At 40.0% G+C, this 23,867-nt stretch overlaps 1 protein-coding gene across 2 annotated transcripts in view; it reads right to left on the reverse strand.

Annotated features, from left to right (window-relative positions):
- The window catches only part of dnai2b (dynein, axonemal, intermediate chain 2b), a 46,021-nt gene that overhangs the window by 3,357 nt on the left and 18,797 nt on the right, over positions 1-23,867 (reverse strand). The window contains exons 9-13 of one of the 2 annotated variants that reach the window (XM_072241928.1): positions 23,187-23,410; positions 10,056-10,191; positions 4,243-4,389; positions 3,308-3,532; positions 2,552-2,995 (exon numbers count right to left, since the gene is read on the reverse strand). In XM_072241928.1, the coding sequence (XP_072098029.1) occupies positions 2,975-2,995; positions 3,308-3,532; positions 4,243-4,389; positions 10,056-10,191; positions 23,187-23,410 (753 nt within the window). In that variant the 3' untranslated portion in view covers positions 2,552-2,974. Of the gene's footprint in view, positions 1-2,551; positions 2,996-3,307; positions 3,533-4,242; positions 4,390-10,055; positions 10,192-23,186; positions 23,411-23,867 lie in introns of those variants that run through there. The other variant, XM_072241927.1, reaches the window with a different exon arrangement.

Below are 23,867 nucleotides of genomic sequence, written 5' to 3' on the forward strand. Positions count from 1 at the left end.
GTCCTCAATGAATACTTCTCTTCGGTATTCACTGTTACGTACCCCGTAACTGGATTGCCAAACCAGCAGAAATGGACCACTTAGTTGGAGTCTGGTTTAACAGAAACTAATAAAGTTTTATTAAAGAAATAAGTAACACAGTACTCTAATCGTAAGGATATAAATGCAACAGGTTAGCAATGATAAAACACACATGTACACAGAACTAGGGTAATAGGAATCAACCAAGCTCTATCGCAGTCTAGGGGTAAAATTATCAGTCTCAAGTGACGCAGAGTTCAGTTCAGCTTAGTACAGTTCACAGTAATCGCTGTTGTGCTGTTAGACAGAGAGAGAATGCAAATTTTGATTCAAACAGACCTTTGATGTTCTTCGCAGTTAGCTTTCGGGCGGACCCTTTTTATGTCTTCTGTGGTCACCGACTGTGACCCCTCCATTCCGGATACGACCGTTCTTCCACGGTGAACCCGACACCCAGGCAAGGGGGGACACACACACCAGGTTCCCGCCGATCGTACCTTTTCACCCTGTGCATCAATGGTCGGTTCCCGCAACCAGACCTCCAAACTCCCATCAACTTGTGGGGGCACACTGCTCTTCCAGGGTCTCATTATCTCGTGATCTCGTGGTGTGTGTCGTGCCTTAGCGAACCTGTTCTTTTTATCCCCCTGCTGGGGTATCGCCTGTCCATCAAACTTCAAACAGTTCAGGTTCAAAGCAACCAGTCTGTCAATATTCTGAAATGTGTTTCTTTCTCGTTAATCTCTCTCTTCTCTCTTATTAGCATTTTGAATGTTTCTCCATTGTCTCACTTATCTCTCTCTCATTAGCATCAATCTTCTGATAACTTGGTTTTTTGTCACATCACCAATGAGAGGGAACTTGATGGTGAGGACAATATGAGTGAGGTTGATGTTCTGGAGCATGTTGATATTAAGGGAGAGGAGGTGTTGGAGTTGTTAAAATACATTAGGACAGATAAGTCCCCAGGGCCTGACGGAATATTCCCCAGGCTGCTCCACGAGGCGAGAGAAGAGATTGCTGAGCCTCTGGCTAGGATCTTTATGTCCTCGTTGTCCACAGGAATGGTACCGGAGGATTGGAGGGAGGCGAATGTTGTCCCCTTGTTCAAAAAAGGTAGTAGGGATAGTCCGGGTAATTATAGACCAGTGAGCCTTATGTCTGTGGTGGGAAAGCTGTTGGGAAAGATCCTTAGAGATAGGATCTCTGGGCATTTAGAGAATCATGGTCTGATCAGGGACAGTCAGCATGGCTTTGTGAAGGGCAGATCGTGTCTAACAAGCCTGATAGAGTTCTTTGAGGAGGTGACCAGCATATAGATGAAGGTAGTGCAGTGGATGTGATCTATATGGATTTTAGTAAGGCTTTAAGGTAAGGGGTGGGAAGTTCAAGGGGGACATTAGAGGAAGGTTTTTTACTCAGAGAGTGGTTGGTGCGTGGAATGCAGTGCCTGAGTCAGTGGTGGAGGCAGATATACTAGTGAGGTTTAAGAGACTACTAGATAGGTATATGGAGGAATTTAAGGTGGGGGCTTATATGGGAGGCAGGGTTTGAGGGTCGGCACAACATTGTGGGCCGAAGGGCCTGTACTGTGCTGTACTGTTCTATGTTCTATGTTCTAACCAGCAGGAAAGTCGCATCCATGAAGAAATCCTTCTCCCGAGAAGTCTCTCCCAATTTGAATGTATAAATCTGTTGGACTTTCGAATTTACCATTTTAAGAACTATATCTGACTTTGCTGCTTTAAGAACTGTTTTTGCATTAAACGCTTTAAGAACCAGTGATGATTTGTTGAAGGGCTGCATAACGGTTAACTTCCGGTTAAAGTTTTCATTTTTTTTTATCGTTTATCCATGTTTAATAAATGTTTAGTTGTTTTTATATAACCTGTCTCGATTGATATTCATTATTGCTGGTTACGTAACAATATATATGTATGTATATGTGTGTATATATATATATATATGTGTGTGTGTGTGTGTATATATATGAAAAATAAATAATGGATGGGGTACGAAGGGGAGGTGGGGCATTAACGGAAGTTAGAGAAGTCGATGTTCATGCCATCAGGTTGGAGGCTACCCAGACAGAATATAAGGTGTTGTTCCTCCAACCTGATGTAAACCTAATATAAAATTTGCCAACAAGGTAGGAAATTTGACTGAAATCTGAAAATTCTAGTTGATTTAGCAGGTTAAAACTCCCAATATGCCCAGGATGAGCCCATGAATTGTAACTTTTTTTTAAAAGGTACAATATACTTTATTTTCAGAGTTGCAGAAGTAAAGTAGACTACTGGTAGGAAAGTGTTCGACAGCTGGTGCTGTGACAATTAGTTAAGTCTGTTTATGTAGGTTTAACACCTGTCCAAACATGGCTACACACTTTTCCCATATACAGTATAAACAAAGATACTATCATATAAGTTTTAGATTTAATGCAGAATTAATATTCAAGATTGTTTATTGTCAGTCTTGCATGATTGTAAAGGAGAATATAATTATTGTTACTCCAGATCCGATGCAGCATTAAAAAAAATCAAAAAAATCTGCAAGAAATATAAATATAAAAGCAATCCTATAAAATACAACATATAGGTAACTGATGGCTGTTGGTTCGGAAGTCAAACACCCAGTCATGCAATGCTGTATTTAGACTAAAAGAAGTAGTCACCAACGTCTGTAGGACAATAATGTTGAATGCAGAACTAAAATATAGGAACAACATTCTGACATAATTATCCTTGTTTTATAAGTGAGTCAGGGCCAAGTGCATGATAGACATCATGGCATCTGTTTTAGAGCAGTTCTGTTGTGTGGTAGGATTGTACCATTACCAAGCGTTCAAAGCACTTCATGAAGATTGGCGTCAGTTCAAAGTGAAGATGACAATACACAACACACATAAGGGATGAAAAGAACCGGCTGCATTCTTCCATTAAATGATGAATATTCACATATCGATGCAAAAACCCTGCTCAAACAAACCATGATATCAGGTTAGAAGGTGAATTGGTCACATGGATGTAAATAGGGGGAGTAGGCACGTTGGGCCAGGAGAGTCTTACCGTTCTGTGTATCTCTCTAACAAAATATAAATTTACACTTAGATTAAGTTTGCCTTTCCATATTTGAATTAAAAGCCTGATCAGTTAGTACCTGTATTGGAAGGTTTATGAAATCACAGTGAAAATATTCATCAAGCAGAACTGTTCAAAAATTTTATAGGTAAATTTACGGAGCTTAATACCATCAATTCCAAAGTGAAAACAGATTATTTTCTTACCTTGGTGTCATCGACTTTCTCCATTTCAAATCTGCCTTTTTCTTGGGCAATAGTTTCAAAGAACGTTCTCTCAGCTTTTGCAATTTTGAATTCAATTGTATCCTCCTCATCGTCAGCTTGCTGTTCCCCTACCTTTTCTTGCTCTGATTTAGCACGTTCTTTTGCCCGCATCTCACGCTGGCGTGATTCTAGAATCTTCTCCCGCTTTGTCTCCCTCTCAAACATCTAAAAATGTAACATTACACATGGAAAAGGCAATCCTCATACAGCACTTATAATAAACACTGCACAAATTTAGTGTTAGTTAAAAATCAAAGGCCGACATTGGGGGGGGGGGGGGTAAGTGAGTGGTCCAAGTTTCCACGTACTTTTCATTGCTTGAAGCTAATAGATACCTCCTAACCATATAATATCTATAAATACTGGAGAAATGGAAAACAAAAGTGTTCAGTGGAACATATGAAACAGTATTCGGTCATTTTACCTCTGATGGAATATACTGCTAGATTTAAAGATGTAAGTTGTATTTTTATTCTCCAGATTACCAAATTTTGAAGTAGATTGGGACTGAACCTATACAGGACATTCTAACTGTAGTTAGCTAAGTCATATCAACATTTGAAAATACTAAAATTTGATTATAGACTAAGTAATTTGAAAAGATCATTCAGACACATCAAAACAGACTGAAAAATTTCAAAAGAACTGACAACTGACAGTCTCATCATTACTGTGCAATTTTAGCATTTTGGCTGGGTATTTCAAAACTTCATTGAGTAACCATAAATTTTGTTGTAATTATTTAATTTGACTTTATACCTACAGCTTCACTTTCTTTAGAAATGAAGTGTGTTCTTTTGTGAGGTAGTTTTACTTAATGTTTTTACTGCAAGCTGACCACAAAAAGGATCGTATGACTAGAACAGAACACTTACTGTACTTGCAATTGCTTTTTCCTGTTTCATATAAGCATAGAAACTGGATGAAAACTCAAGCAAAGTTGTTGCACCCTGGTGAGAACCACAGGCAAGGAATTGTCCATTGTCTTGGATACGCAAACTGTATAGAGGATCATCACACACCTGATTGGGTGAGGAGAGGTGGAGTTGGGGAGGGGGATATGGGAAAGAAATATTGTAGAAAACACGTCAAAATTTCAGAATAATGGGGAAAACAGATTAACCAGCAACACATTTATACACATTTCAATGAGTAAAACATTCTAGTTTGTACAGGTTGAAAATCCCTTATCCGAAATTCCAAATTCTGAAATCTCCGAAGTCGGAATAGTTTTTGAGTACTGACACTTTGCCACAAATGGAAAATTCCACAAGGTTCTGGGAAAGTTCCCAGATGATGCGCAGGTCTCTGCGCACCATGGACAGTTCTGAGAAGTGATTTCACATATGTAATGAACAGAAGTTAATCAAAATCGAAAAACACTGCATAAAGCAAAATATGAAGACCTCGATCGTGTATTAAAAGAGTGGTTCATCAGCATTAGAGTGCACGTATGCCACTTAACATTATGCTGATCGTGAAACAAGCAAAGATCTATCATAAACTGAAAATTGAAGGTAATTGTTTCATGCATAAAATTATTTTAAAAAAATATATATATATCTACCCCTTTATCTTAGTTCCTGTGAAATAGGCGACAGTTTGATATTGTTGGCAGATACAAAGCTAATCACAGCACTGGACCCCAGTAATAGACACTGTCGGGGGCAGTCATCCAACTCCAACAGTTTGTGGAGGACCCAGCTCCATCATCTCAGATGTGCTCTGACTGTGGACTACTCACTTTGTGAGCTTCTCACCAGCTGCACATAAGCTGTATATGTAATGTAAATGGATTTTGGGTTTAGACTGGAGTCCTATCCCTCGGGTATCTCAACACATAGATATAAATATTCTGAAATCTGAATGACTTCTGGCCCCAAGCATTTCTGCATTTGCAATAAGGGATGTTCAACCTTTATTACACTAGTGCAGAAGAAAATTTACTCTGCTCACAAACTCCCCATTTCAATTAAACCTGTAATCTTGATGGTAAAATGTTACTCATCAGAGTACTTTAACAAAAAGCACTCATCTAGCAGGTATTTCTTTTTGAATTTCAATCCTCCCCCACCCTGCACCAATGACAGGAATTAAATCTGTTTTATCTGCAAAAAACAGAATTCAATGCCCCTGCTTGCTCTTTAGATAGTGGTGGGGAGTGGCATTTTTGAACCAGCACAGTCTTTTCCCAGCATTACCAATAAGGAGTATCAGACATTTCATCCAGTGATAAAGGGCTAGGGTTAGGGCCATGTATTTTCACGTCAAGATGGTGTGCAGTTTGGAAGGGAATACAAAGCTGACTTTTTTTTCCTCCCAGTGATTAGAGGTCATGATTTTGGAACAATACTTGGGTGAATTACTACAGCATATTTTCTAGATGACAGACTCAGCAAACATGGTCTCTCACGATGTAGGGAATGAATGTTTAGGGCAGTGGACACATGGCTAATGAGGTGATGACAAACACCAATTGAAACAAGAACACTAAAGCAACTAATTTAAAGCTGGCTATCATGACAGATGAGTAGTAACAGTAGTTTTAACAGTAGTCAAATGAAACAAAAGACTAACAGATTGGGCACGAACAATTGTGAAACTGCTAATATATACTTAAAATATTTTCATTCAAATATAAAAATTATTAAAGTGAACTAAAATGTTATTTCAAAATACTGGAAATCAATTTTCACATATATGAAAAAGGTTTTCATTTCAAATGTTTGCTGCTCTTTGAAAAGTTGGATGAGTAAGCCTAAATATTAGCAAGACAAGAACAGTTGAATATTCTTTTTTATTTCTTCAATTAAATATAATATTTTAATTCAATAATGCAAATAGTAGCTGGCATTCAGATTCATACTTATTTTTTCCATTCTGAACTTCTGATCTGAATTAGAATTTATAACAAATTCCAAGTACTTGTCAGGTTTTTCCACACACATAAACTATTGGAGAGGGAATCTTTCAATGACAGTCCAAATATGAGACTGAAGAAAAGTCTTCAGGGTTTGATTCTCTGAGATGGAAGAACATTTGAAAAAGGAATTGAAAAATCCCATTCTCAACAAAAACACATGAATCTTGTTCCGTGCTTTAACTAGGCAATGAATTTACTTACAGAGCTCTTGACAAGACTCCTTACCCAATATAATAATGAGAAAAATTGTCGATTATTCATCTTTGAAATTTTCACCTTTTGTCACCTGGCCTAACCCAGAATATGTTTTGTGTTAGCAAGTTATGGGTGAAAATTTCAGAAATACACATCAATTTTTGAAGACATAACCCCTTTGGAGCAGATTACTCCTGCCTGATCTGGGCACTCCATAGCAAAAGGTTGTTTGGTAATGCAATCCATGCTAGTTTCATCACGCTTCCTGCAGTTACAGGATTGAGTTTGCAGTGTACATATTTTTTTAAAAAATGAGCAAGCTTAATTGGACTTTGTGGCATGGCTGCAAAATGTGACAAGTTTACTTCAGAATTGCAAAGAGTGGAATCATAACACAATGAACCAAATTAAGAGGTGTTTTTGGTTGAATCTTATGCAGAATTCAAGTGACCAGCAGCAAAAGTAAGTATCTTCAAAATAAGAACATAATAAAAAGTTAAGTCCTAGGGGCTAACATCAAAAGAGATAACCCTTGGGGCCTGCAAATTGCTGCTTCATTATGAATAAATGTCAAAGCAAAGTATTTTTTTTAAAGTTTAAAGGTTCATTTATCAAAGCATATACAATTCTGAAAATTAAATTTAACATTAGCATCTTTGCTCACAAGAACATTTTTCTTGCTACAGAAAATGGTGCAAACCACTTTGCCAGGAAATTAAGAAAAAACCTTGCCATGAACGACACAAAATACACTAAACTTCAGATTCACTACTATCATGTCTCATCTCTCCAACCAATGTGCAAAGCCATATGAGTACTTAAAAATGAAAGTCAGAATTAGGAATAGGAGCAGGCCATCTCTGACCTTCTATAAGACTATAAGACCGTAAGACATTTGAACAGATTTAGATCATTCAGGTAGCCATCATGTCTGCTCTGCCATTCAATCATGGCTGATTTATTATCCATCTCAACCCCATTCCCCTGCCTTTTCCCGATAACCTTTGACACTCGTACTAATCAAGAACAGCAAGATCCTATCACCACAATAGGTTTACGGTGGATACAATCTCATTGGCTCTCCATGCGGCTTTGGGTTATCTGGAAAATACAATTACCCACGTTAGGATGCTGTTTACTTCAGGCTTCTGTACCTCATTCCTGATGGTAGCAACGCGAAGAGGGTGTGTCCTAGGTGATGAGGGTCTTTAATGATGAGTATTGCCTTTTTGAGGCATCACTCCTTGAAGATGTCCTGGATACTACAGAGGCTCGTGCCTATGATGGAGCTGAGTAATTTTACAATCCTCTAGTTTACAGTTTACTTTGATCCTGTGCAGTAGCCTCCCCTTCCACATACCAGAAAGTGATGCAGCCTGTCAGAATGCTCTCCATGGTACATGTGTAGAAATGTGAGAGTGATTTTGGTGAATTACTAAACCTACTTAAACTCCTAATGAAATTCAGCTGCTGTCTTGCCTTCTATATGGCTGCATCAATATGTTGGGTCTAGGTTAGGGCCTCAGAGATATTAACAACAAGGAACTTGAAATTGCTCACTTTCTCCACTTCTGATCCATCTATGAGGACTGGTGTGTGTTCCCTTGTCTTACATTACTTCTCCAGAAGTCCACATTACTTCTTCAGTTTTACTGACATTGAGTGTAAGGTTGCTGCTGTGACACCACTCAACCAGGTGGGATATCTTGCTCCTGTATGCTGATGATGGTTGTATCATCAGCAAATTTATAGATGGCATTTGAGCTATACCTAGCCGCACAGCCATGGGTGTAGAGGGAGTAGAGTAGTGGGCTAAGCACAGTCCGCTAGTGTTGAGTGACAGCAAGGTGGAGATGTTATTTCCAATCTGGTCTTCTGATTAGGAAGTCGAGGATCCAGTTGCAGAGGGAGGTACAGAGGCCAGGTTGTGGAGCTTTTCAATCAGAACTGTAGGAATGATGGTGTTAAATGTTTAGCTGTAGTCAATAGACAGCATCCTGACATAGGTAATTGTATTGTCCAGGTGATCCAAGGTTGCATGGAGAGCCAATGAGATCACATCCACCAAAGACCTATTGTGATAGGATCTTGCTGAGGCAGGAGTTCATCCTAGCCCTAACCACCCTTTCAAAGCACTTCATTACCATAGATGTGAGTGCTACTGGACGGTAGTCATTAAGGCAGCTCACTCTGCTACTCTTGGACACTGCTATAATTGTTGCCCTTTTGAAGCAGGTGGGAACTTTTGGTATCCTCTTTGATATTATTCATTAGCTTACCTTTATATTTAATCTTGTCTCTTCTTATTGCTTTTTTGGTTGCCTTCTGTTGGCTTTGAAAAGCTTCCCAATCTTCTAGCTTCCTACCAATTTTTGCTGTATTGTATGTCCTCTCTTTCGCCCTTCTGCTGTCCTGGACTTCCCTTGTCAGCCACAGTTCCCTCATCCTCCCTTCTGTGGGATGTATCTATCCTGTGCCTTCCAATTTGCTGCCAGAAACTCCAGCCACTGTTGTTCAACTAACATCCCTTCTAGTGTCCCCTTTCAATCAACTTTAGCCAGCTCCTCTCTCATGCCTCTGTAGTTTCCTTTACTCCACTGTAATACTGTTATGTCTGATTTTAGCTTCTCCCTTGCAAACTGCAGGGTGAATTAGATCATATTATGATCACTGCCTCTTAAGGGTTCCTTTACCTACGCTCCCTCAGCAAATCTGGTTCATTATACAACAACCAATCCAGAATTGTCTTTTCCCTAGTGGGCTCAATCACAAGTTGCTCTAAAAAACCATTTCGTAGGCATTCTACAAACTCCTTCTCTTGGGATTCAGCACCAAATTGATTTTCCCAATCTACCTCCATACTAAAGACCCCAATGATTTCAGTAACATTGTCCTTTTAACATGCCTTTTCTAGCTCCCACAGCCTGTATATAATTCCCAACAGGTCTTTTTACTCTTGCAGCTTCTTAACTATATCTACAATGATTCTATATTTTCTGATCCTATGTTACCTCTTTCTAAGGATTTGTTTTCATTTTTTTTATTAACAGAGCCACTGCTATTCAGTAAGATCATGGCGAATCTGAATGCAGCTTCAACTCTATATCCTCACTTACTTAATCTTTCACTCTTGTCACTTATCAAGAATCTTTCTCAAAAAAAAAATCTTCTTTAAGCAGCCGTTGAGGAAAGTTCCAAAGACTGAACACCTCTTTTACCTAATCTCTTGTCTTAAATGGGCAATATTTTATTCAGAAACAGCAACCCCTAGTTCTAGATTCTTGAACAGAGGAAACATTCTCTTGATAACTATCCATACAAGAATTCTTAGCATTTAACATGTTTCATTTGGTTTATATATTGTATGCCTTTTCATCTTAAATTAAGTCTCAACTGTAAATAAAATATTTTAACTATTTTAGGTGTGTGTTTAGATTTCTTCAACTATAATTCGTGAGCTCTGAAAATTTTGCATTGGAACTGTTTTTCCTATTACTTTCAATTTGAATTTTTGCTTAAAGAATCATTTCTAGGAATGGAACCCTTCCTTAAATTGAGGAGTATATTTACCTTAACGCTAAGTGTTGCTTCACTGTGTTTAAATGACAAATCCCAGGCATCAATCGTACCATCCATTTTGCTTGTGAAGAAGACAGTTGGCCTTACAGGGCTCCAACAACCATCTGTGAGATTAGACAGATGATATCTGAAACAAAAACAGCAGTTGAAATTTGACTAATTCTTTTTAAGGAAGCTCTTTCTATCACAAGGACAAAAATCTCCTCAGTTTCACTGAAGTTCTTTCAGACTGGTTGCAATTAATACAGGATATAAATTCTCTGTATCTTGGACCTCGCTGCCTACTTCTGGGGGGTTTGAGTCATGAAGGCTTCAACAGGTGGAATTTGTTAGAAAAGGAAACTACCATAATTGAACTATAAACACTTTACAGTAGCAAGAGTCAATTATCCTCCTGGTATTATAATCCCACTCATTTCACAGACAACTTGAACATAGTCTCAGAACTCTGAAATTAATTGTGTGAACGTAACATGATATTCCTTGTTGTTGCTGTAATAGAATATCAGTGGGATACAGATCAAAATGACCAAGCATACACACGGTAGATCCATGTAACATAATCACATCCTTCTATTTTACTACTACAGTTCTCAATTCATGCAAATCTATACCAAATACGGCCAGTCATACAAAAATGTAATCTGGACTTCACATAACCAAACAATGTAGAAATACATTCACTGTGCCACAAGATAGTTTCTAACATTTGTTTGCAATATGAAAAAGGTTAAAAGTAATTGAATTAACAGGAAACAAATGTCAGTGTACTAATGTTTAATCCAATCTCTTTCATAACATGGTGTAATCATTACAAAGCTCTAAAAACAGTATGGATTTCACATAAGTTTCATGTTTGTTGTTATTTCATATGTATATTTTCTTGCAATATAGATGGTTGGGTGTTTGTCCATCGTTGACGTCGATGAGGACCTCGACACCATTATGATGGTGTCGAGACTAGCGCGTGATTTGGATTTAAGTGAGGGAGAGTTGCACAGCGTCAGCCTCACTCTCTCTTCCCAATTCCCATCTGGATCCAGTGGCAAGACAGAGTTGAGATGGCTGGAGATGGGACTAGGCGCAGTGGATGACCAGGACATCTTCTGTGTCTTGTCTTGCTCTACACGTTTCACAACGCTTGCAGAGACCGCCTTCGTGACCATTGGCAATATAGATAATTGGAAAATGATTGGTAATAAGTGAAAAACATGGTAAGACTATAAAGAACCCAGTATAGCACCAGACTTAAGATTCTGGAATGACATTTGATGCAGTCTTTAATTTCCTTACATGAAATGCCTATTCCTGTATCTTGTGGTTAAACCTGCTCCCAGCAAATTTTACCAAAAGTGACAATAATAAAAATAAAAAGAAAACATGGACGTGTTATACATTGACAACTAAGGTCCTTCCTAAATCTTTCACACCTAATGGAATCTTCGTGGAGCATATTCATCACTATAAATAGAGGAAAGTAATAGCCATTTGCATATATTAAGGTCCCACAAAGGTTATGTAAATGATAAGTTGATCGATGAATAAACATTGGGAAATCTGATTTGGTCATTTTTGTACAGCAACACAGGATTTCTTCAGTTGAAATGAATCCCATCTCTTCAAAGTGAGCAGGTTTCATATCTCATTAAAAAGCCTATACTTCCTCAGTGAAGTGTCAGCCTACATAACTAAGCATGAAATCATGATCTTCTGATTATTAGGATACTTTCACTAAACAGAAACAGTAAAGGCGTTCAGAGTTTATGGATATTATGTTTAACTTGCTCAGAGAGCAGTTGAAGAAAACTTTAAGATATTTAATTTGGGTTAGCTTTGATTTCTCCCCCTCCAAAAAAAAGTCTTCCATGGATAGTCACAATGATGCAGAAATTTTCTACAAAGATCCAAACTAATAACCAGAGAAGTGTGACCTTCCAATATTTAGTTGACTATCCTTTTTAGAATGAAAGTGTTTTAATGAGTATAAAATAATATTCAATCACTTATATTGTTCATCTAGTTTAAGCTGAAACATCAGTAACCAAATTTAAATTGATCTTTTGAATGCTTTCAGCATTTTTTTAATTTTATAAAACATTTTGCAAATCCATGAAAGAAAAATTGTGTTATATAAACACATGGAAAAGACAGTAGATCATATACAAAGAACTTAAATCCCAGAAAGTTAAAGCCTCAAAATGCCTCACCACTAAATATATCATCTTCCCAAGGTTACTTCTGAGAATGCAGAAATATGTTTTGCTATCACATCACAACTTTTGAACTGATACTATGGAAACTTTTATTTGGTTAAATTGTTCCATGAATGGCAAAGTTCCTATGATTAATGTAATAAATGAAATGGCCTTCCAAATGTTATTCCCTGAATATCTGTTATAGCCCCGCAGTTTACACTTGGTGGCCATTTTATTAGGTACAAGAAGGAATTCAGTGTATTCTTCTGCTGCTGTAGCCCATCCACCTCAAGGTCCGAACTGTTGTGCATTCAGAATGCTCTTCTCTATGCACAACAGTCTGCCATTCTCTTCTGATCTCTCATTAACAAGGCATTTTAGCGCACAGAACTGCCATTCGCTAGATTTTTGGGGGGGGGGGGTTGCATCATTCTCTGTAAACTCTACAGCCTTGCATGTGAAAATATATCTCTGGTATTAAACTGAGCCATTGAATGAGGGTGGATCTCATTGAAACCTGTCGAATTTTGAAAAGCCTAGATAGAGTGAATGTGGAGAGGATGTTTCCAATAGTGGGAGAGTCTCCAGAATACAAGGATGTCTTTTTAGAAAAAAAGATGAGGAGGAATTTCTTTAGCAGAGGTGCTGAATCTGTGGAATTCATTGCCACAGGCAGTTATGGCAGCCAAGTCATTGGGTATATTTAAAGAGGAAGCTGAGGGGGTCTTGGTTATTAAGGCTGTCAAAGGTTATGGGAAGAAAGCAGAGGGATTGAGTTAAGAGGGATAATAATCAGCCATGATCAAATGGCAGAGTAGACTCAATGGGCCGAATGGCCTAATTCTGCCCCTATATCTTATGATCGACACCGGCCCCCTAGGCCTGAGACGACGTAGTAGTAGTATCTTATGCTCTTAATATCTTGAACCAAAACTTTGCAAATTGAGATTTTACAGGCGTAGTGAGCAATCTGAGCATGCTGTTCAATACTATGGAAGCTTTTATTTGGTTAAATTGTTCCATGAATGGCAAGGTTTGAAAGCTGTAAACTTACACCATGGGAATGGAGGCAAACAGCTCGGGTGTAGCAGTTAGCACTGGTGAGTCTATTTTGCAGCATTCAAAATATCTACCTTCACTATTCTAAGTATGGAAGTAGTGTTGACTTTTGTAAAGTGATAAAAGACTCATCAGATGTATTAAAGTTGCTCCAATTTCACTCTCTTTGTGGGAAAATAATGCTTTAATGTGAACTCAGTTAAAATAATTTATAATTTATGTTTTACTTGAACCGCACAAAGATTTCTATGACCACTATCACACTTACCTATTAAAAAGTCCTACTAAATCCCAGTACCATTGACGCCCGGGCAAAATGTGGTGACAAAAAGAAATATTATGATTTGATTTCCAAAGTCCAGTAAATATATCAATTCATATATCAATCAATATTAATGTTAAATCACTAGCTGAAAGTTTTTACTTTATGAAACATAACAAAAATGCTGGGAATATTCAGGATGTCAAGCAGTACTTTTGAACTTATTATAAAGGAATAAGTTAACAGAGACCTAAAAATATTATTTCCAGCATTTTTTGGTTTTATTCAAATTTCCAATAGTTATGTTTTGAGTTTTTCACTTCTTCATTGTTATCTTTCTGGTATGATTTTGTTTCAAAACACAATTGCTGTATCTGGAGGAAAAGAGGAAAAGTACTGAATATCTATTGAATGTTACTTTGCAGGCAAGCATTAGTGATAAATTGAAATACAGGTTTCCCCTGCCATCCGAAGGTAGAGCGTTCCTATGAAACGGTTCGTAAGCCGGAATGTCGTAAAGCGAAGAAGCAATTACCATTAATTTATATGGGAAAAATTTGTGAGCATTCGCAGACCCAAAAATAACCTACCAAATCATGCCAAATAACACATAAAACCTAAAATAACAGGAACATATAGTAAAAGCAGGAATGATATGATGAATACTCAGCCTATATAAAGTAGAAATACTTTTCCACCATCATTGCCGCACAGTTCTCCGTAACGAAAATCTCACGCAAGCGCCATTGGCAAAAACATGGCGCAAGCGCTGTTGGCAGAAACACGGTGCAAGCGCTCTCCAGTAACCTTTAAGCTATGAAGCTGCCAAATCATACCAAATAACACGTAAAAATACACAGCCTATATAAAGTAGAAATAATGTATGTACAGTGTAGTATCACTAACGGGAATCGGGAAGACATCAAGCCCACTGATGATGGTGTGTTAGGTTGAGTCGTTGGAGGCTGGGGTGGTGCAGTGGCCCCCACCCTCTGGGCAGCGACCCGATACCAGTTCACAAAGAATACACGATGGCTGGAACACACTCAGCACATCTTTAAGAAAAAAGCCAAAATAAACAAGCTAATTAATTAGGTGCTGCCTGGCACGTAAATGTTGGCCCAGATCAGAGGCGACAGAATCGGCAATCACCGCTGATCTGGGGTGACATTTATGTGCCAGGCGGCACCTAATTAATTAACTTGTTTACTTCAGCTTTTTTTCTTAAAGATATGCTGGGTGCCTCGCGGCTACCGCTGCATTCTTTGCGGATCGGTATCTGTCTGTAGCCCGGGGGTTGGGGTGGTGGGACACTGGGGTGTCATCTCATTGTCTGTTTCCATCAGGGCAGGCAGGTCATCTTCTTCTATCAACACACATCAAAGTTGCTGGTGAACGCAGCAGGCCAGGCAGCATCTGTAGGACGAGGTGCAGTCGACGTTTCAGGCCCTTAGTCCTGACGAAGGGTCTCGGCCTGAAACGTCAACTGCACCTCTTCCTACAGACGCTGCCTGGCCTGCTGCGTTCACCAGCAACTTTGATGTGTGTTGCTTGAATTTCCAGCATCTGCAGAATTCCTGTTGTTTTCATCTTCTTCTATGTCTGCCTGCCTTGATGTCGAAGGTCGAGGTTCGTCGACTGCTGTGGCTGATGTGGAAGGCTTGCTTGACTGCTTAGCCTCGTGCATTTTTAGATCATACAGTTCTTTGTAGACACTCAAACCATCCTGCAAATATGCCCTAAACGGACGTAGCCTTTCAAAATCAAAGTTGTACTTTATCATTGCAGCAAAAATCTCACGCAGTTGCTTCGCGTTCAGTTCCTGGACGACTTCACTTTCGGTCCGTTCACTACTGCATTCAGTTTTGATTGTTATCCTTTCCTCTTCCAATTGCATCAGCTCTTCATCTATTAGTCCTTGGTCATGGGATGCCAAAACCTCTTCAACATCATCTTCGTCAACTTCTACAAGCCAAACTCACTTTGTCCTTACTTTGTTCACCACAATCGAAACGCTTAATTATGTCTAGTTTTACACTAAGTGTAACACCCTTACGAGCCCTTTCAGGCTTTTCCGCTACCTTAGAACTCACCTTGCAAATGGATGCTCACAGGCATGTGTTTAAGCAATGCCGGCTAGAATGCCGTTCCGAATCCGGGGGAGGAGGGCTGCTCGGTGCACACGCTGCTTTTTTTTTCGTGCACTGCCTTTTCTCGTAACAGTGTTTCTTGTAACACCTGTTAGCGAAAACAGGTAACTAATGTAGGTCTTTCATAACAGTGAGGTTTCGTAAAGCGAACGTTCGAAAAGTGGGGACATCTGTAATGAGGTACTTTATAATTCATCTCAATTCAACCATTTAATTTTTCTCATGAAAGGACATTAATTTGAAACAGTAATGCCTTCTTTCTCTCCCTTTATGGATGCTATCTGATCTAATAAGCATTATAAGTACAAGAGGTCCTGCAGATGCTGGAAATCCAGATTAACATATACAAAATGATGGAGGAACTCAGCAAATCAGGTAGGACCTATGAAAATGAATAAACAATCAGCATTTAGGACCGAGACCCTTCATCAAGACTGGAAATGAAGGGAAAAGATGTCAGAATAAGAAGGTGAAGGGAGGGAGGCCAAGCTAGAAGGTGATAAGTGAAGCCAGGTGTGTGGGGGACGGGAGTTGAACTCAGAAACTGGGAGGTGATAAGTAGAAAAGGCAAAGAGCTGGAGAAGAACAAATCTGATAGGAGAGGAAAATGAATCATGGGAGAAAAGGAAGGAGGAGAGGCACCGGGGAGGTAATAGGCAGGTAAGAAGAGGTTAAGAGGCCAGAGTGCAGAAATAGAGAAGAGTGGGGGAGGGGAATGGAATTTACCAGAAGTTGGAGAAAATTGATTTTCATGTCATCTGGTTGGAGGCTACCAAGATGGAATATGAGCTTTTGCTCCTCCGGCCTGAGAGTGGCCTCATCATGGCAGAAGAGGAGGACATGGACCAACATGTCAGTAGGGAATGGGGATAGGAACTGAAATGATTGGCCACTAGGAAATTCCGCTTTTTGCGGATAGAGCTGAGGTGCTCAAGAAAGCGTTCCCCCCAATCAAAATCAAATCTCGCCAATGTAGAGGAGCCCGCATGTGGAGTGACAGATACAATAGACAACCTCAACAGATTCACAGGTGTAGTGTTGACACACCTGGAAAGACTGTTCAGGTCCCTGAAAACAGGTGAGGGAGGCGGTGAGTGGACAAGTATATCACTTCTGCAACTTGCAGGGAAAAGTGCCAGGAGGAAGATTAGTGGAGAGGTACGTACGGACAAGGGAATCACAGAAGGAACGATCTCTGCAGAAAGTGGATGGTGGAGGGAGGTAAAGATGTGCTTGGTGGTAGGATCCCATTGAAGATTCCACAGGGACCTACCACCCCATGAGCGACCACATCCAACACATCGTTTTCCACAACTTCTGCCATCTTCTATTGTATTAAATGTATTAATATAATCATCATTAAACCATCACGCCATCTATGAATCAACTATCATGCATATACTACGGTATATCAATTTTACTTTGCCTGCATAAATTCCACATCCCTTTCTTGCCTGCTCATGCAAGTACCTGTCCAGATAGCTTTTAAATGGTGTTATTGCTCCTGCCTCCACTATGCCATCAATTTTAGTGTCACCTGCAAACTTACTAATCACTAATTACTGCAATTTTGCCCAAATTATCAACATACATGTCAATCAACAACAGCCCACTGGTCACTGGCCTCCAATCTGAAAAACAATCCTCCACAACCACTCTCTGCCTTCTAGCACCAATTCCGTATCTAATTGACAAGCTCAGCCTGAATTCCACGTTTTGTAACCTTCCAAACCAGCTACATTGTTATACGTCTTGCCAAGGTCTATGTAAATGCAAATAAATCCTGAACCTCAGAGTCCCTTCCAAGAACTTTCCAAACATATATAGGGTTCATTAGCTTCTAGTCCAGGTCTAGCTTATTCTTGCCATGTCTTCTGAATAAATGCACGTTAGCCATACTACAGTCCTTTGACACCTCAGGATGAAAGTAATCCTTGCTCCAAAAGAGAGTCCAAGCAGTTCACTAGCACCATCTGATGGTTAGTTTTTCAACATTATGGCTGTACAGCATCAAATTTATGCTTAGTGGGCAAAAATTTAAATACTTTCACTTCAGTCAGTGAGACACTTGGCATAGTCACCTTCAAAATAACAAATGGAAGAAGATAAATTACAACGAAGTTAAATATCAAAAGTATATGCAGTATATTTTCCATGATTGAGAAAATCTTCCCCTGAAAAACCATAATTCCAAAATCTTTGCCAAATGTGTTTAAATTCCAATAATAGTAATAAAAAAATGCATATAATATGACATATGAGCTGTTTGCTCAACTGAAAAATATACCACTTAAATACTGCTATTGCAGTATATCGGTTTCCATCACCTTCCCTGGCAGCCTGTTCTAGGCACCTACCACTGCCTGTAAGAACCAACAGGCGAATCATCTTTACGTTAAAACTTCCTCCCTTCTTGCCTTAAATCTATGCCTTCTTGTCTCTGATATTTCCATTATAACGGGAAAAAGGACTTTGATTACCTATCCTGTCTATGAAACATAGAAACCCTACAGTACAATACAGGTCCTTCAGCCCACAAAGCTGTGCCAAACATGTCCTTACCTTAGAAATTACCTAAGGTTACCCAGAGCTCCATGTACCTGTCCAGGAGTCTCTTAAAAGACCCTATCATATCCGCCTCCACCACTGTTGCCAGCAGCCCATTCCACACACTCACCACACTCTGCGTAAAAAAACTTAACCCTGACATCTCCCCTGTACCTACTTCCAAGCACCTTAAAACTCTGCCCTGTCATGCTAGCCATTTCAGCCCTGGGAAATAGCCTGTGACTATCCACACGATCAATGCCTGTCATCATCTTATACACCTCTATCAGGTCACTTCTCATCCTCCATTGCTCCAAGGAAAAAAGGCTGAGTTCACTCAAACTTTTCTCATAAGGCATGCTCCTCGGCAAAATCCTTGTGTTGTCCATAAGGCATTTATGTGACTTTGTTGGGTCTACGTTTTAAATGATTTGTTTGTAACCATTTTCTAGTTAAAGTTAAAGGTTGATAATTAAGTTACAGTATAACAAAGGTAAATCCATTGTCTATGATATATCGCGGCATGTGATGACGTCACCTCCGGTTTCGCCGCCTCTTATGTGTAACCTCCAGTTCGGAGAAGGTGTAAAGGTGGGTGCCATGCGTGCAGCATGATCGTGAAGAGCTCCGTTTCTACCCACAAAGAAACATTATAGAAGCAACGCCGTAAGTTCATAAGAATATATTTGAAGTAAAAATATTAACGCAGTTTCTGTTAAGGAGGCGGCATTTGGTGCGGCGCACATGCTGGCTTTTCAATTTCAAACGCGGGATTGACTCGAACCTGATGGCAGTTTGACGAGACTCCCCTCGCCCGCTACTCGGGGCGGCTGGAGACACTCGCTGAAAGAAGAGGGCGCGCGTGGTCTCCAGAATGAAACAGATGCTGTATATGTTTGTATTTTTTTATCAACAGTTTTCACGATATGATGTTAATGTGGAAGAGTGCACAGTAAATGGTTAACCTTACTACGACTCTGTCTTCACTGGCTCCGGTTTAACTTGGTGTTTAGTCAGAGTTTCAACACACTGCACGAGAACACTACAATCCTTGTAAATCTCCTCTGCACCCTTTCTATGGTCTCCACATCCTTCCTGTAGTGAGGCAACCAGAACTAAGCACAGTACTCCAAGTGGGGTCTAACCAGGGTTCTATATAGCTGCAGCATTACCTCTCGGCTCTTAAACTCAATCCCACGATTGATGAAGGCCAATGCACCGTATGCCTTCTTAACCACAGAGTCAACCTGCGCAGAAACTTTGAGTGTCCTATAGACTCGGACCCCAAGATCCCTCTGATCCTCCACACTGCCAAGAGTCTTACCATTAATACTATATTCTGCCATCATATTTGACCTACCAAAATGAACTACCTCACACTTATCTGGGTTGAACGCCATCTGCCACTTCTCAGCCCAGTTTTGCATCCTATCAATGTCCTGCTGTAACCTATGACAGCCCTCCACACTATCCACAACACCTCCAACCTTTGTGCCATCAGCAAATTTACTAACCCATCCCTCCACTTTTTCATCCAGGTCATTTATAAAAATCACAAAGAGTAGGGGTCCCAGAACGGACCCCTGAGGCACACCACTGGTGACCGACCTCCACGCAGAATATGACCCATCTACAACCACTCTTTGCCTTCTATGGGCAAGCCAGTTCTGGATCCACAAAGCAATGTCCTCTTGGATCCCATGCCTCCTTACTTAGCTAATCACATCCTCAAAAAATTCAATGAGGCTCGTAAGGCATGACCTGCCTGTCACAAAGCCATGCTGACTATTCTGATTCATATTATGCCTCTTCAAATGTTCACAAGTCCTGCCTCTCAGGATCTTCTCCATCAACCTACCAACCACTGAAGTAAGACTCACTGGTCTATAATTTCCTGGGCTTTCTCTACTCCCTTTCTTGAATAAGGGAACAACATCCACAACCCTCTGATCCTCCGGAACCTCTCCCATCTGCATAGATGATGCAAAGATCAATGCCAGAGGCTCAGCAATCTCCTGTCTTCCCACAGTAGCCTGGGGTACACCTTGTCCAGTCCCAGTGACTTATCCAACTTGATGCTTTCCAAAAGCTCCAGCACATCCTCTTTTTTAATATCTACATGCTCAAGCTTTTCAGTCCGCTGTAAGTCATCCCGACAATCGCCAAGATCCTTTTCCGTAGTGAATACTGAAGCAAAACACTCATTAAGTACCTTTGCTATCTCCTCTGGTTCCATACACACTTTTCCATTGTTACACTTGATTGGCCCTATTCTCTCACATCTTATCCTCCTGCTCTTCACATACTTGCAGAATGCCTTGGGGTTTTCCTTAATCCTGTCTGCCAAGGCCTTCTCATGGCCCCTTCTGGCTCTCCTAATTTCATTCTTAAACTCCTCCCTGCTAGCCTTATAATCTTCTAGATCTCTATCATTACCTAGTTTTTTTGATCCTTTTGTAAGCTCTTCTGTTCTTCTTGACTAGATTTTCAACAGCCTTTGTACACCACGGTTCCTGTACCCTACCATACTTTCCCTGTCTCATTGGAATGTACCTATGCAGAATTCCACGCAAATATCCCCCAATCAAGTGCCAGATTTCTTCCGTACATTTCCCTGAGAACATCTGTTCCCAATTTATGCCTCCAAGTTCCTGCCTGATAGCCTCATATTTCCCCTTACTGCAATTAACTTTTTCCTAACTTGTCTGTTCCTATTCCTCTCCAATGCTATGGTAAAGGAGATAGAGTTGTGAACACTGTCTCCAAAATGCTCTCCCACGAAGAGAACTGACACCTAACCAGGTTCATTTCCCAAGTACAGCCTCTCCTTTTGTAGGCTTATCTACATATTGTGTCAAGAAACCTTCTTGAACACACCTAACAAACTCCACCCCATCTAAACCCCTCGCTCTAGGGACATGCCAATCGATATTTGGGAAATTAAAATCTCCCACCATGACAACTCTGTTATTATTACACCTTTCCAGATTCTGCCTCCCTATCTGCTCCTCGATATCCCTGTTACTATTGGGTGGTCTATAAAAAACACCCAGTAGAGTTATTCACCCCTTCCTGTTCCTTACCTCCACCCACAGAGACTCCATAGACAATCCCTCCATGTCTTCCTCCTTTTCTGCAGCCGTGACACTATCTCTCTGATCAGCAATGCCACACTCCAACCTCTTTTGCCTCCCTCTCTGTCCTTTCTGAAACATCTACAGCCTGGCACTCGAAATAGCTATTCCTGCCCCTGAGCCATCCAAGTCTCTGTAATAGCCACAACATCATAGTTCCAAGTGCTGATCCACGCTCTAAGCTCATCCGCTTTGTTCATAATACTTTATACTTTATTGTCACCAAACAATTGATACTAGAACGCACAATCATCACAGCGATATTTGATTCTGCGCTTTGCGCTCCCTGGAGTACAAATCGATAGTAAATATTAAAAATTTAAATTATAAATCATAAATAGAAAAGGGAAAGTAGGGTAGTGCAAAAAAACCGAGAGGTAGGTCCGGATATTTGGAGGGTACGGCCCAGATCCGGGTCAGCATCCGTTCAGCAGTCTTATCACAGTTGGAAAGAAGCTGTTCCCAAATCTGGCCGTACGAGTCTTCAATTTCCTGAGCCTTCTCCCGGAGGGAAGAGGGACGAAAAGTGTGTTGGCTGGGTGGGTCGTGTCCTTGGTTAATACTCCTTGCATTAAAATAGACACATGTCAAACCATTGGTCTGAGCGTGTCCCTTCTCTATCACCTGCCTATCCTCCCTCTCACACTGTCTCCAAGCTTTCTGTCTCTATGCTTCTGAAATTTTTAAATACTACATCCCAGAAACCTGTAGGTTTTACATTAAGATTAAAAGTAGGAAATTCTTGCTTGGGAACTTTCGGGCAGTGATTTTACTCTATTTGTTACTTGTTTAGTAAATGAATCCAGGATCTAGGGATTTTTTAAAAAATGCAGAATACAGAAATTTGAATAACAGAAATTGCTGGAACTCAGAAAGAAAACCAGACAATACTAGAAACACTCAGCAAGCCAGGCAGCATCTGTGGAAAGAGAAATAATTAACTTTCAGATCTGAGACCCTTTGTGATAACTGGAAAAGAGAGAAAATAATTTAGTTTGCAGTGGTAGAGAAGGAGGGGTGGTCAGAATAAAGACAAGATGAACCTCACTGAAAAGATGTGACCAAACAAGTCGGTGTAGCAGTTAGAAGCATGTTTCTTTTTCCATGTAATAGCACAACAAGCTTGACAATCGAGTAGAAAAATAAAAACTGAGTCAAAATGATGGCAAGGAAAAATGCCCAATATTGATATTGAAAGAGTGGGTTATCTGAAATTGTAGATTTCAATATAGAAACATTTCTAGATTATTCCAAGACCTGAAGCAGCCTGGTGTCTACCCAGGGATACCTAGCAGACTGGTGGAATTCTTCATCTCTATAAACCATGAATGCTGATTCCTTTAGTACTTTTAAGGCTGAAACGCTGAATTTGGAATATTGTGTTGTTAAATTTGTTAAGGCTTAAATATGACGTCTAAAGAAGAAACTAACCTTGAATTCCTGAATGCTTAAATAACTCAAAACTAACTGCCCAAAAGATTGAAATTATACTTAGCAGTTTCAAAGTTGCCTGTAACAAAAGCTCCATTTGTCCAGTTGAGGGCTTCATGGTTCAGTGGAAAATGATCTAATGGACCACGGTTCCACAATTGTAATCACATTTCACTCAGCTAATGGCCTTGGACTAGCATGTGCATTACCAATATTATTTTAAAATCAGTAACACACATTCGGAAGATGTCAACATCTTTGTTTATCTGCTGTGCAACTACCAGTAAGAGGGATATGTTTTCTATTTACCTTTTAGTTTTATCCCATATGAGCATTTTACTCACTTTGTCCACATGATGGATGATTCCCTGATCTCTTCGGACCAAATTCTGGCTGTCCAGTCCCCAACCGTCAGAAAGTTCTTTGGGTAAAAAGGATTTCTCTGCACGGCATAGACAGGACCATGATGACCACCGAAGGTAGTAACTATCTTCTCAGCTGGCAATTTTCCCTTTCGATTCCCTAATATTACGGCTCCTTGTTCAGTCCCTACCATAAACTTGGTTGGCTATAGAGACAAAGCATAATTACTGAACACTGTAATACAAATGAGAATTTTGTTTAGAGAAAAGACAGCATTTTTAAAAATTAATTTTAAAGCTCTAAACAAAGTGGTTAAATAATAGCACCACACACAAAAATGCTAAAGGAACTCAGCAGGTCAGGCAGCATCTATGGAAAAGCATAAATAGTCAAAGTTTTGGGCCAAGACTCTTCGTCAGGACTGAAATGGAAGGGGGAAGATGCCAGAATAAAAAGGTGGGGGGAGGAGAAGGAGGCTAGCTGGAAGGTGATGGGTGAAGCCAAGTGCGTGGGAAAGGTAAAGGGCTTTCCCACCCACTCGGCTTCACTGAGGGTAAAGAAAGAATCTGATAGGAGAGGAGAGTGGACTGTAGGAGAAAGGGAAGGAGGAGGGGACCCAGGGGGAAGTGATAGGCATGTGAGAAAAGCTATGTTAGTGCAAT

Source organism: Mobula birostris, chromosome 24 (genome assembly GCF_030028105.1).
Source record: "Mobula birostris isolate sMobBir1 chromosome 24, sMobBir1.hap1, whole genome shotgun sequence".
NCBI lineage: Eukaryota > Metazoa > Chordata > Chondrichthyes > Myliobatiformes > Myliobatidae > Mobula > Mobula birostris.